Genomic DNA, 12,327 nt, shown 5'->3' with positions numbered 1-12,327 from the left:
GAATATTAAGTTGATAAGCGAGAGATGTTTTGAACATCTCTTCGTAGGCCTTCCACCATGATGGGCTCCAATCGGTTGTGACTCCTACAACGGCTTCACCTTATCATGGGGGAGTTCAAAGTATGTGCTTACATTCAGGAGGAGTCCATATATACATACATGATGTAGTGAGGTAGGCAACGAGGATGGCCGACATCATATCATTGTGAGGCTATTCTTGAACCCCTACACGAACTAGTATGGTGGGAATAACTTAACTAAGTGCAATGGTGCCGACATCATATCATTGTGAGGCATCATTCTCTAGAGGCCAAATTAGATGGGTAATTACAAGAGTTGTAAATGACTAAAGCGTTATTCTCTCATCATTATTTTTGCTAACCAACATCGTATCATCGTGAGGTAGGCTTGGTAATGGTGAGTCTCCCATACCCCGCTAAGAGTTCAACACAACTCTCGAATTCCATTGAGGGATGTGGAATTTGCCAAAAATAGTGGGTGGTACTATTTGATTTAAGACCCAATCAAGTAGTTTTAAAACAACAATCTAATACGATTTCTGTTATGTTATGTAGTTAACGACATGCCTAAAATTACAACCACCATTATACTTGACAAAAGGGGCCTTAGGGGCCAACGTTTCTTTGCTTGGTATCGCCACATTGAGAATGTCTCAAAGGTGAAAGACATATTGTATGTGCTTAAGCAATCCCCTCCTCATGTACCTCCTACGAAACTAGCTTCAAAGGAGGAGTGTCAAAATTATGATAGACACCATGAGGATGACTTACAAGCCAAATGCTTAATCCTCACTTCACTTAGTGAGGAGCTTAAGAAGCTACATGAGCACATGGACACTTCTTGTGCCATGGTTGATAGTTTGCATAAGATGCATGACATTGAGACTAGTAATGTATGATTCTCAAATGTTTGTAGTCTATTGAATGCCAAAATGGTAAAGAGGGCATTGGTTCATAAACATGGACAAAAGATGGAAAGGATCTTTCAAGATCTTGAAAGTTTAGGAACTTCCATCGATGGGAAAATGGCCCAAGATTTTTTCCTTGCATCTCTCTCGGATGATTTCACTAAGTTTATTGTAAACTATAAAGTGAATAGATTCAAGGGAACTTTAACGAAAAGCACCCGGTACTGTTCACTTTAACGAAAAACCACATTTTTACACTAAAAAGTCAATCCTGGTACTATTCACTTTACCCTTTATTTTGTCCTTATCATTAAAACTCAAAGTTTTCAAGCCCTTTTCATTAGTTTTCCTTAGATTCAATCATACTTTTACCGAGATGATTGACATGTGCTGTAAGTTTGAACAAGGTTTCAAAAGGGACAGTGGGAGTGAGAATGCAATCACAAGGAAAAGGTTGCATAAGAAGAAGGCAAGAAAATCCAAAGGAACATGCTTTCATTGTGGAAAGGATGAACGTTGGAAGAAGAAATACAGGGTGCGCATTGCAAGCCTTATGACAAGAACTTTTGAAGGGACTATTTCTGTTATAGAGAATGCTTTTACAATGAGCTCTAATTCCTGGATATTTGATTCAGGCGCTAGTCAACATATCTGCAATTCGTTGCAGGGACTAATAGGGAGCAGGACATTGCGCAATAAGGAGATGATTGTGCGAGTTGGGAACGGCACTAAGATCTCTGCTAAAGCGATAGGCACCTACATGCTTAAACTGCCCTCTAGGGAAGTCTTGGAACTTAAAATTGTTTATATTTTCCTTCATGTATAAAGAATTTGATTTCTATCCCTAAGCTTTTACGAGATGGGCACTGAGTATTGTTTGACAAAATGAGTTGCACTTTATACTTGAACGATCGTATTATCTCTCATGGTAATATGATAGAGGGACCTTTTCACCTAGAGACAAGTAGTGGGATGCACTGTATTGAAAGCGGGAATACCTCAAAACCCAAAAGGGCTAGAGAAGAAGTTAACCAAGAAAAGATGTGGCATCTTAAACTTGGACATGTGAACCTTGATAAGATTCGCAAGATGTCGAAAGACGGATATTTCCGCCCATTAGGTAATGACCAAATGGGTACTTATGAATGTTGCTTAAAAGGGAAGATGACCAAATCTCCATTCACTGGGAAATGAGAGCGTGCCACTGAAATTCTAGGGTTAATCCACATTGACGTATGTGGACCTATGTCTACTACGTCGAGAGGATGCTTCTCCTACTATATCACATTCACCGACGATCACTCTCGGTTTGGCTATGTGTATCTTATGAAGTACAAGTCATAATCCTTTGAAAGGTTCAAAGAATTCAAGAATGAAGTTGAGAAGCAAACTGGGAAACAGATAAAGATCCTAAGATCAGATCGAGGGGGAGAGTATCTAAGTAGCGAGTTCCTAGATTATCTCAAAGAGTGTGGAATAATATCACAGTGGACTCCACCGGGAACTCCACAACTTAATGGAGTTTCTGAAAGGAGAAATCGAACCTTGATGAACATGGTTCGTTCTATGATGAGTTCCGCCGATCTACCAGTAACATTCTGGGGATACGCTCTATATACAGCGGCTTACTTGCTTAATAGAGTACCTTCCAAGTCAGTTTCACAGACGCCCTATGAGATATGGCATGGAAGAAAGCCAAGTCTTAATCACATTAAGATTTGGGGTTGTGAAGCATATGTCAAGAAGCTTGAAGCTACTAAGCTTGAAGCAAGATCAGTTAGGTGCTATTTTGTGGGATATCCTAGAGAAACTATGGGATATGAGTTCTACCATCCTGACGACCAAAACGTTTTTGTCGCCAGAACTGCTAAGTTTCTAGAGGACGAATTTGTTCTCAAAGGAACTATAAGTAGAACGATGGAAATTAATGAGATTAATGATGAACCACAAACAAGCACTCGACAAGTTGACAACCCTGTTCCTAATCCCCTAACTCCACGTAGATCTGAAAGGGTTAGCAAGCCACCTAAGAGGTATGGCTTAGATAATGACTTTGGGGAATTGCACCTTCTAGGTGACAATGACACAAAGGAAGACCCTAGAGACTACACTGAAGCAATGTCCGACATTGATTCAAAGAGATGGCAAGAGGCCATGAAATCCGAGATGGATTCCATGTATCAAAATCAGGTCTGGACTATTGTAGACCCTCCAGAAGGTATAGTACCTGTTGGAAACAAATGGGTCTTCAAGAGTAAAATAGGCGTTGATGGGAACGTGGAGACTTATAAGGCTAGACTAGTAGCCAAGGGTTATAGGCAACGAGAAGGGATTGACTATTAAGAAACCTTCTCTCCTATAGCATGATTAAGTCCATTCGGATTTTGCTTGCTATAGCTGCGTACCATGATTATGAGATATGGCAAATGGACGTGAAGACGACTTTTCTGAATGGCTACCTAGAGGAAGAGCTCTATATGACTCAACCCGAAGGTTTCGTGTCCAAGTTTGAAAAGGCTAAGGTATGCAACCTTCAAAGGTCCATTTATGGACTTAAGCAAGCCTCAAGGAGCTGGAACATTCGTTTCGATACTAAAATCAAAACGTTTGGTTTTACTCAAAACGAAGACGACAATTGTGTTTATCAAAAAGTCGTCGGGGATGCAGTGGTATTCCTAGTGTTATATGTAGATGACATATTACTATTCATGAATGACATTGTAGTGCTTTCTTCTGTAAAAGTGTGGTTGTCCAAAACCTTCCACATGAAAGATTTAGGAGATGCATCTTATGTACTTGGGATAAAGCTCTATCGTGATAGATCCAGAAAATTAATTGGATTATCCCAATCTATGTACATAGATAAGGTGCTGAGTAGGTTCCAGATGGAACAATCTAAGAAAGGTCTTCTTCCTGTGAGACATGGAATTCACCTTTCTAAGTCCATGGGACCTAAAACTCCTGAAGAGATACGGCAGATGAGTGCTATTCCTTATGCTTCCGTCATAGGAAGTCTCATGTATGCCATGATATGCACAAGGCCTGATATCGCATATGCTGTGAGCATTACTAGTCGATATCAATCTAACCCAGGATCAGAACACTGGGCAGCTGTCAAGACAATCCTTAAGTACTTAAGAAGAACCAAGGAGATGTTCCTCGTTTATGGAGGACCAACAGAGTTGCGAGTGGAAGCCTATACAAACGCAGATTTCCAATCTGACGTCGATGATAGAAGTTCCAACTCCGGATATGTATTCACTCTGAATGGTGGGGTTGTTAACTGGAAAAGCAAGAAACAATATGTAATTGCTGATTCCACGACGGAGGCAGAATATGTCGCTGCAGCTGAAGCCGGCAAAGAAGCGTTCTGGATGAAGAAGTTCATTACTGAACTTGGAGTGGTTCCAACCATTACATCACTAGTAACTTTGTACTGTGATAATAGTGGGGCGATAGCTCAAGCCAAGGAACCCAGGGCTCATAAAAAGAACAAGCATTTTGACAGGCGCTTTAATATCATTAGAAGATATGTTGTCGAAGGGAAAGTCAACATCCTCAAAGTTGCCTCAGCAGATAACGTAGCAAATCCACTGACAAAGCCAATGTCTCAAATCCAACTTGACCGCCATATGGAAAAGATGGGTATTAGATACATGGGAAGGTGGCTTTGAGTGCAAGTGGGAGATTGTTGGAAGTATGCCCACAAAGCCACTCATTTGATGTAATAGCTTTTGGAATACTTAATGTATTAAACTATTATATGTTTAATGAAGGGCAAAACTTATTGTTAATCACTATTTATTGTATCATGTGTTTAAGCAATAAGGGAATCCAAGGAATGTATTTGATCTAAGAGATAAGTGATTTAAGTAAGTTAGATTAACGAGACCTTTCTCTTATGCTCATTCCTAAAACGTTCCTAGCCATAGGATTGCCAATTGGGCATTGACAATCCTCTAAGGTTAGTATGTGTTATGTCAACTCAAGCGTGAGTATGACTAGTCTCAAGTCATTTAGTGTTGGACACTAAGACAAACACGTAGGTGCTTGAAAGAGTAATCGAGTATACTGAACAACGATCAAAAGAGAGTTCGAACATACATGTCATGTAAGAACTCGTAAGTTGCAATATGCAAAGTAGTCCTTTGACCTGAGGCATCATAGATGTCTAATGGTTAGGTCCTTGATCTTTGATCATGTCAAAGGCATTCCATCGAGAGTGTCCACGGCATTGTTGGGGTCAAGTTATCTAGTCATGTAGGCATATGAATGCACAACAAGGGATCTCTAACCTTTCATAATGGAAGGAGAATACTCTAAGATATGATTCAGGAGTCTTTGGCCAAAGTATACGAATATGACTTAGGAAGTATGTTCCAAATCATATTCAATTGAATCATATAGATAAGTATTACATTGGATAGTAGACATGAAACAAACTATCACTCAAACAATGTGATTAAGAGTATTGTATTAGAGAAGGACCGTATTGCCTTGAAATTGTAACTGGATAGGTTCTCCAACCAATTCTATTTAGCTTGGGTAGCCATGACATGCTGCTAGGTGTCACTCATGGTTTGTGGAAGCCCTGAAGATTAGCAAACACTAATCTTCAACAAAGGGAGAATTGAAATGTTGTTTCAATTCACAATCGATCGCTAAGAGTAACAATCGCCCACTGCCTCGTTAATTGGAACCTAATGGATCGTACACCGAGTAAGGATGAAAGTGAAGAAATATAAATGAGATGGATAAGCACTTAAATGGTTTAAGTGAGAATGGTCAAGATTAATTAATTAGTTAATTAATTTTACGAAAGGTTCGTATTGGGCTTTTAAGTTGGTTTTGGGTTTCGGGGCCCAAAAGTGTTTTGGCCCACAAAGCCCATTATGTTTAAGTTGTATGACAACTAAAACAAAATGGGCAATTAACCCAATAACAAAGACAAGGCCGGCCATAAGGGTGAGTGGATGCAAACTTGAATTAATTACAAGTTTGCCACTCAAATGTGATGTAGTATAAAGTTAACTTTATAGCTATTTTCTCATTAGGGTTTTCTTTAAGGCAAAGAGGTGAAACATTATTCTCTCTTTTTCTACAAGGAGGCCGGCCACATAGTGAAGAAATAGCTAGCAATCTTTTATTCTCTAAGTCATCCATTTCATTTTCACACCTCATCCTTGGTGTGGAGACTTAGAGACACCAAACCTTTGGTGTTTTTGGAGATCCTTTCCTTACATCCTCAAGGAGCAAAGGAGCACAAAAAAGGGAAGGAAATCATAAGGAAGATCCAAGGAACTAGGAGGTGACTTGAAGGCCCTCCACTTGGGTGAATCCCTTGTGTAAACACGGATGAGCTTTAAGGGTAACAAATCTCTAAATCTTACCTTCTCTTTAATGTTGTTAAAGAGTCTTATGGTTCACCATTCACTAGGCTTTGAAAGTCATGGTTTTTTTTTTGAATTGTTTTTTAATGCATGCCTACTTTAATGTGTTAATAGTTTGCATATGTGTTCAAATATTCTCACATGTTCTTAGCTAGGACAAAATTTTTCCTTCAGGTTGTAGTCATACTCACTAAATTCCGAGGCACAGCATACATGCATCATAACTAGTGAACATTCCCACTTCTCATATTAAGATGTAGCCCATTTGCACATTACAAAAAAAATTTCACAAATTTAACAAGCTTTTAGATTGAGCTCGTGTGCATGTCATGTAATTAGATTGAGCTCGTGTACATGCATCATAACAGTGTATAAGCGAGCTTAATACGAAGAGAGCAAATGAGTACGCGAAACAATTTCGTCCATATCCTTCTTTCCACTCCGACTTCTCTAATTTCCCTCAAATTTATCTCTTTTCTAAAAGGCAACTGACCTTTAATACGTTTTTTTCTTTACTTGTAGCAAAAGCCAAACCCTATTTTAGTGTTTGTAAATTTGAATTGAGAGAGGGAGCATAGGGAGGGAAAAGATAGAAGAAATAAAAACCCCCATATAAATTAGAGAAATGATAAAAAAAAAAATACAAATTGAAGGATTTGGGTCTCCTCCAAGAAACACCAAACCAATCACTTCAACTCCAAAAATCCATCAATCAAAAAGTAAAATTAAGCAGACCCAATTCATAAGACCTACAAATGAAAAGGTAAAAATCGAAGAAGATGGGTGGGTTAGAGAGAGCTCTTGTGCATATTCGAAATGTAGAGAGAGGAGAGAGAGAGAGAGATAGAGCTTGGATGAAGAAGATGGGTAGGTTAGAGAAAGAACTCTTGGATGAAGAAGATGGGTGGGTTAGGGTTCTTCGAATTGGAATTGGGCGAGAGATTTTCTCTCTCCTCTTTGTTTCTCTTTCTACAAAATGAGAAATGAAGGCTGGAATTTCTAGATAACCCATTTATATGAGAGGACAATTTGGTCATTTCAAGGTGTAAGAAAAATCTTATTTTTGTCGAATTGTTGTGCATGACGTGTGCATATTCGAAATGTCCTATTTTTATCCCAAGATTAAGAAATTGTTCCATTTTTGGGTATTTCCCTTCATTTTTGTTTTCACATAAATGTTCTCTTGATGGATAGGTGATCATGAAATTCATAGTTGCTCGTTTTTTTATATAAAATTTAATAGTGGACGGGTGATCATGAATCTTTGATTGCCAAATGACTAGGAAAAACAAGATGTGTAAGTGGATCGACCCATCAAGTTCCCACTGAAAAAGATCCACAAGGCAAAGCACATATTGTTTTGTGGGTTATTAGGGGTATCTCAAAAACGTCCAGGTTGAAATATGATTTTCAAATTAAGTTTTCAATTAGTAGATTCTGTGAACAGGAGTGGCAATGACAAACACAAAAAGGACGATCATCGATATTATCAAAAATCCGTTTGTGGATAACATGCCACTACGTTTTGTTAGCAGCAATAATATTGACACATTTTCTCTATGCACCACAGATTCGTAATCTAATATATATGCTAGAAGGCCATTCTTTCCGCCTTTACAAGACAGAACGAGAACGGAATATGCCGTAACACTTCCAATGACAGAAAAGAAAACATAATTCAGACTGCTAAAAACTAATCTACCCTTTATTAATGAGCATGGTCTGAAGGCCCTCAAACCCAAATAAGCTCATACATCACATGTATCACATGAACCTAACAGGTACAGGCCCTATACTAGTAACCATACAAACAGAATGCAACATTCCTATTCTTCTAGGTTGATAGTCCATTAACTCTTCAGGCCAAGCATTACATCCGGCGCCATCGCAATCAAAGCGTCTACCACAGTACAAGCAAAAACCAATTGATTGCAGAAATCGAAGAATAAATAGCAATTTATATGCCATTGGCACGCAAGGAAGAAGGAGAGCAGTACGGTACAACTTGGTCGAACAGGGGGAAGGTTGCTTGGTTAATTTCGGTTCATGTTCAGCTTCGGTCGAGAAGCCCTATCCAAGAATAATTTATCATTAGCCGATCTTGAACTCATTCAACAAAATCATGCAATTGCTATCTACTAAAGAAGCACAGGTAAAATTATCACACACAATTTAAGTAACACAAGTTTGAGTAGTTTAGGCGGACGTGCTTTAACCCTGATTATTAGGTTTTATTGGAGACTATTACATATCACAGGTGATTAGACCATCCAGTAATAACAGAATGAATAAGGTAATTAAGGAAATTTGCATCATCCGAAACGGTCAGTACCATAAGATGGTCTTCACCAGCCATCATCGTGTCGACATTTTGTACTTGGTAAATAACTGGCAACGGTCATAGAGTACAGGAGCCACTAATGTGGATAGAAATTAGAATCACCTAGAAGAAAACCTTCCTAAACATCACGGCAATCGCTATGGGACTATCTCAATTCTCTCTATCAGTCATTGGTCACTTTGAAACCCATGAAGAACTATTCTTTTGTAAACTCCTGATTTTAACTGCCCCTAAGTCCTACATTGAAGGATAGGAAAAATTCCAAATATAGCGTTATTCGAGCAGCCTGAAATCAATTACACACACAAACTGTGTGATTGACCAAAAAACACAGCAAATGTCCTAGGTCGTCTACCTTAGAAAGGTACTGGAGTAAATATCAGTGTGCACACTAGCATGTAAACATTCAAGACAGTGGAACTATTTTTCAGGAACGCCTAATGTAATTTACACAATGCAATTGCCAGAAAGCAATGGGAAAAGGAAAAGAACAAAGGATGGAGGAACCAATATGCGAGCCAATTTGGCTGAAAGCTTGAAATGACCGGAGCATGGAGTCTTTGTCACCGAGGAACTGCAGCCTCTAAAAAGATCAATGAAGAAATAGGACGATCAGCAGATGAAGAAATTCTACCGACAAAGAAAAAACCAAATTGATTACTGGCAAGTAGGATATAACATGTTGAAGAAGAGTGTGTAGGCTCCGTGCTCGCAACAACTTAACGGCTAACTTAACAAATTTTCTAATGGTTGTATGAAATTGAAATGAAATAATAACTAATGTATGGGATTGAAATGTTTTAAAGATGTTTTATGAGGTTGCAATTGCAACCAAACTTGAGGGGATAAAATATTAAAATGTAATTTACCCATAGTTTTTTCATGGGTACAGTAATCTAACTGTTTCACATTCACATTACAAAATATACGCAATAGCCACCCATGAAAAAAATTAATATTAACACCATAGAAAGTTGCAAAGAAAATTCAATGCATCCGTATGAATCATTTATACCACAATAAGAAACTGCAATTCCATGCATTACTCATGTAATTTGGAAAAAAAAAAAAAAGAGCAGAATAAGAATGATTCTCAAAGGCACCACTCAACAATCTAACGGAAGTTTAACAGCAGCAACTAAACAGCTGAATTAACCGAGCTGGCATAAGCTACGCAATACAGTGTCCAAAATGTCAAAACATGACTCGGAAGGGAAACCCTATGCACTGATTACCTCACATGGCCAGCAGGCCTTTGTCACAACGGTGAAGCAAGACCTATACCACGATGTAGAAAAAATGCGTCAGAAATAGACACCCAATGCAGAAAGAAGAGGTAATCAGTGCGCCACTAGACAAGAAACGACTAGCTTAAGAGCTATTCGTTGATTAACAGAATGCATCAATCACATCTGTGCACTGGGAACTTGAATTATTATCCAAATTTGATACTGACCCAAGTTTTGATTCTCGAAATTAATGAGCAAAAAGAAGGCTACTGAAGAAAAGGGACAGCTTCGTTAACTTTGTTGAGATTTAGCTCTTCATTTGTTTACTCAACCATTCCAAAAGGCCAAGACATCCCAATTTATTTCACACAAAATAAAGGACTACCAAACACTCCCTGCACCCTGTTACCGATATAGCTATAGGTACAACTAACAAAATTAAACACCCACTCCACAAAAACACAGATTAAAAAAAAGGAAAAATTAGGTTCCCATCCCTATTTTTCCTACTCCATTGATTAAAACCTTATTCCTTTTCAATTTTTTATCTATGTCCTCAGATTTTAATACACGTCATTAATTATTTCAATAATAAAATATCTTTTATCTCTAAATATATTCATTTAATGTTAGAAACGTTACATTTGGTATATTTATATTTATGACTAAATTTTGTATTATATATTTTTATTTTTTGTTTGTACCCATTTTTAATTTGCAACCCTTTTCTAAATTTGTACCAATTTTCTTTTCAGTTTTAATTTGTACTCATATTAATTCCTTTTTGTGCCCATATTTTTAAGCTTTTATTTGTATTTGTACCCATATTTTTAATTTATTTTTACGCATTTTTAATTTGCTAAATGTACCCATGCTAATTATATGTATTTATTTTATGTTTTAAAATATATCAATAGTTATTTTTTAAAATATGTTAATAATTATGTCGGTACATTATTTTTTTGCTATAATTTTTGTGAAGAACAATATTACTCTAAAATTGATTTTTAAGTATTTATTATATTTTAAAAATATTATTTGAATTTATGGGATATTAAATGCATTAGTTAAGATGATAAGGACCTCGATCAAAATATTTAAACAAACAAGATTTCAGTTTAAGGTTGGTTAGAGACGAGAACCATAATGACCCGAGTTTGGAAAAAAAACCAACAAGAAAAAATTCAACGAAAAATATAAAATGTGGGTAAGTAGGTTACCAAGAGAAAGGGAGCTCCAGCAGGTGGAATCGACGGCAATGTTGGACTTGAGCCGAGCAGAAGCAATGGCACTGTGAAGCGGCATCATCGATTCCATGCATCCCAATACCGAAACGAACCTATACAAATCACATCAACAATAATTTGTCAAAATTGGGTTTCTGAAGCCACAGAAATTGTTAAAATTGGATGAGTTGGAGGGATTGAGAAGGCTGTACCTTGTAACGCAAGGAATTGTTCTGGTCGTGGAAGCAAATGGGGACGCCATGGCTGCGGGGTTTAGGGAGTTAAGGGAGGTTTGGGTGAGGGCTCTTGAGCGAGTTATGGACCTTGAGCCCGCCATTAGAGCTGATCTGCAGAAGGAGGCCATTTCTTGTTCGGGGGAAGAGAGAGAGAGAGAGAGAGAGAGAGAGCAGTTAGCTTAACCCTACTCGTTCCTGAGGCGTTGTGAAACGAGGCCGTTGAGCTGGGTTTCGCTTTCCCACTAAACGCCGCTCTCTCTTGTTCAATTAGGCCTGATGGGCCAGGTCAAATCATTAAGGGCCTTGGGTCATTGGACAGTTGGTCGATGTTGTGGGTGGTGGCTCCGCCTCTTTGTATATGAATTTAATTTAATTTTTTTTAGATTATAGTAGTTTAAAATATTGTTTTGCTTACAAAAAAAAATAATGAACACACGAGTGAGTGAAGCTAAAATTATTTGGATGTACACAGTTTGCTTGATTTAAACTTATCAAGCTAACTTGACTTGTTTGCATAACAAGTCAACTCTAAGCTTAAAACTCAACAACTCTACGTGCGAACTATGTGATTGCAAATTTCAAACACGGTTGATTTGAGGAAATTCCACTTGCAATAGAACAAATATCGTTAACCTAATTGATGAACACCATGAAAAAAGGTAAAACTATTAGGTAATTTTGTGATCTACTCACGACGTCAAAGATAAAACCGTTATAATAAGCATATTGTCCACTTATCCTTTTCCTATTGGATATGGATAATTTATGTCTCCACAAACCACTTCTCTAATTGAGGTGGATTAGAGAGGTGGTTCACATGCGGCTTACAAAATGTGGTTTCTTAGAAAAAAATTTCTCAAGAAGAACATATATAAAAATTTAACAAATAACTAATTAGTAAAATGCAATCACATTAAGAAAGAGTATGGTCGCACTCCAAAACTATACTCAAGTTTATAAAACTACAATAAAAATAT

At 37.6% G+C, this 12,327-nt stretch overlaps 1 protein-coding gene across 5 annotated transcripts; it reads right to left on the bottom strand.

Moving 5' to 3' along the window:
* Positions 1-8,002: 8,002 nt before the first annotated feature.
* On the bottom strand, positions 8,003-11,580 carry LOC126623546 (protein NONRESPONDING TO OXYLIPINS 2, mitochondrial-like). 5 transcript variants are annotated; one of them, XM_050292459.1, is made up of 4 exons: positions 11,327-11,580; positions 11,109-11,227; positions 9,895-9,937; positions 8,003-8,388 (listed from the first exon to the last, which is right to left on the bottom strand). In XM_050292459.1, the coding sequence occupies exons 1-3, from the start codon at positions 11,476-11,478 to the stop codon at positions 9,918-9,920; spliced, it is 291 nt and encodes a 96-aa protein (XP_050148416.1). In that variant the 5' UTR covers positions 11,479-11,580; the 3' UTR covers positions 8,003-8,388; positions 9,895-9,917. The 5 variants fall into 5 exon arrangements, with proteins under 5 accessions (XP_050148416.1, XP_050148414.1, XP_050148415.1 ...); XM_050292458.1 differs by lacking the exon at positions 8,003-8,388 and adding an exon at positions 8,917-9,242; XM_050292457.1 differs by lacking the exon at positions 9,895-9,937.
* Between the last annotated feature and the right edge of the window lie 747 nt (positions 11,581-12,327).

Source organism: Malus sylvestris, chromosome 5 (genome assembly GCF_916048215.2).
Source record: "Malus sylvestris chromosome 5, drMalSylv7.2, whole genome shotgun sequence".
In the NCBI taxonomy this organism is placed as follows: domain Eukaryota; kingdom Viridiplantae; phylum Streptophyta; class Magnoliopsida; order Rosales; family Rosaceae; genus Malus; species Malus sylvestris.
The sequence above is the reverse complement of the archived record's forward strand: the minus strand, read 5'-3'. Positions and strand labels throughout refer to the sequence as shown.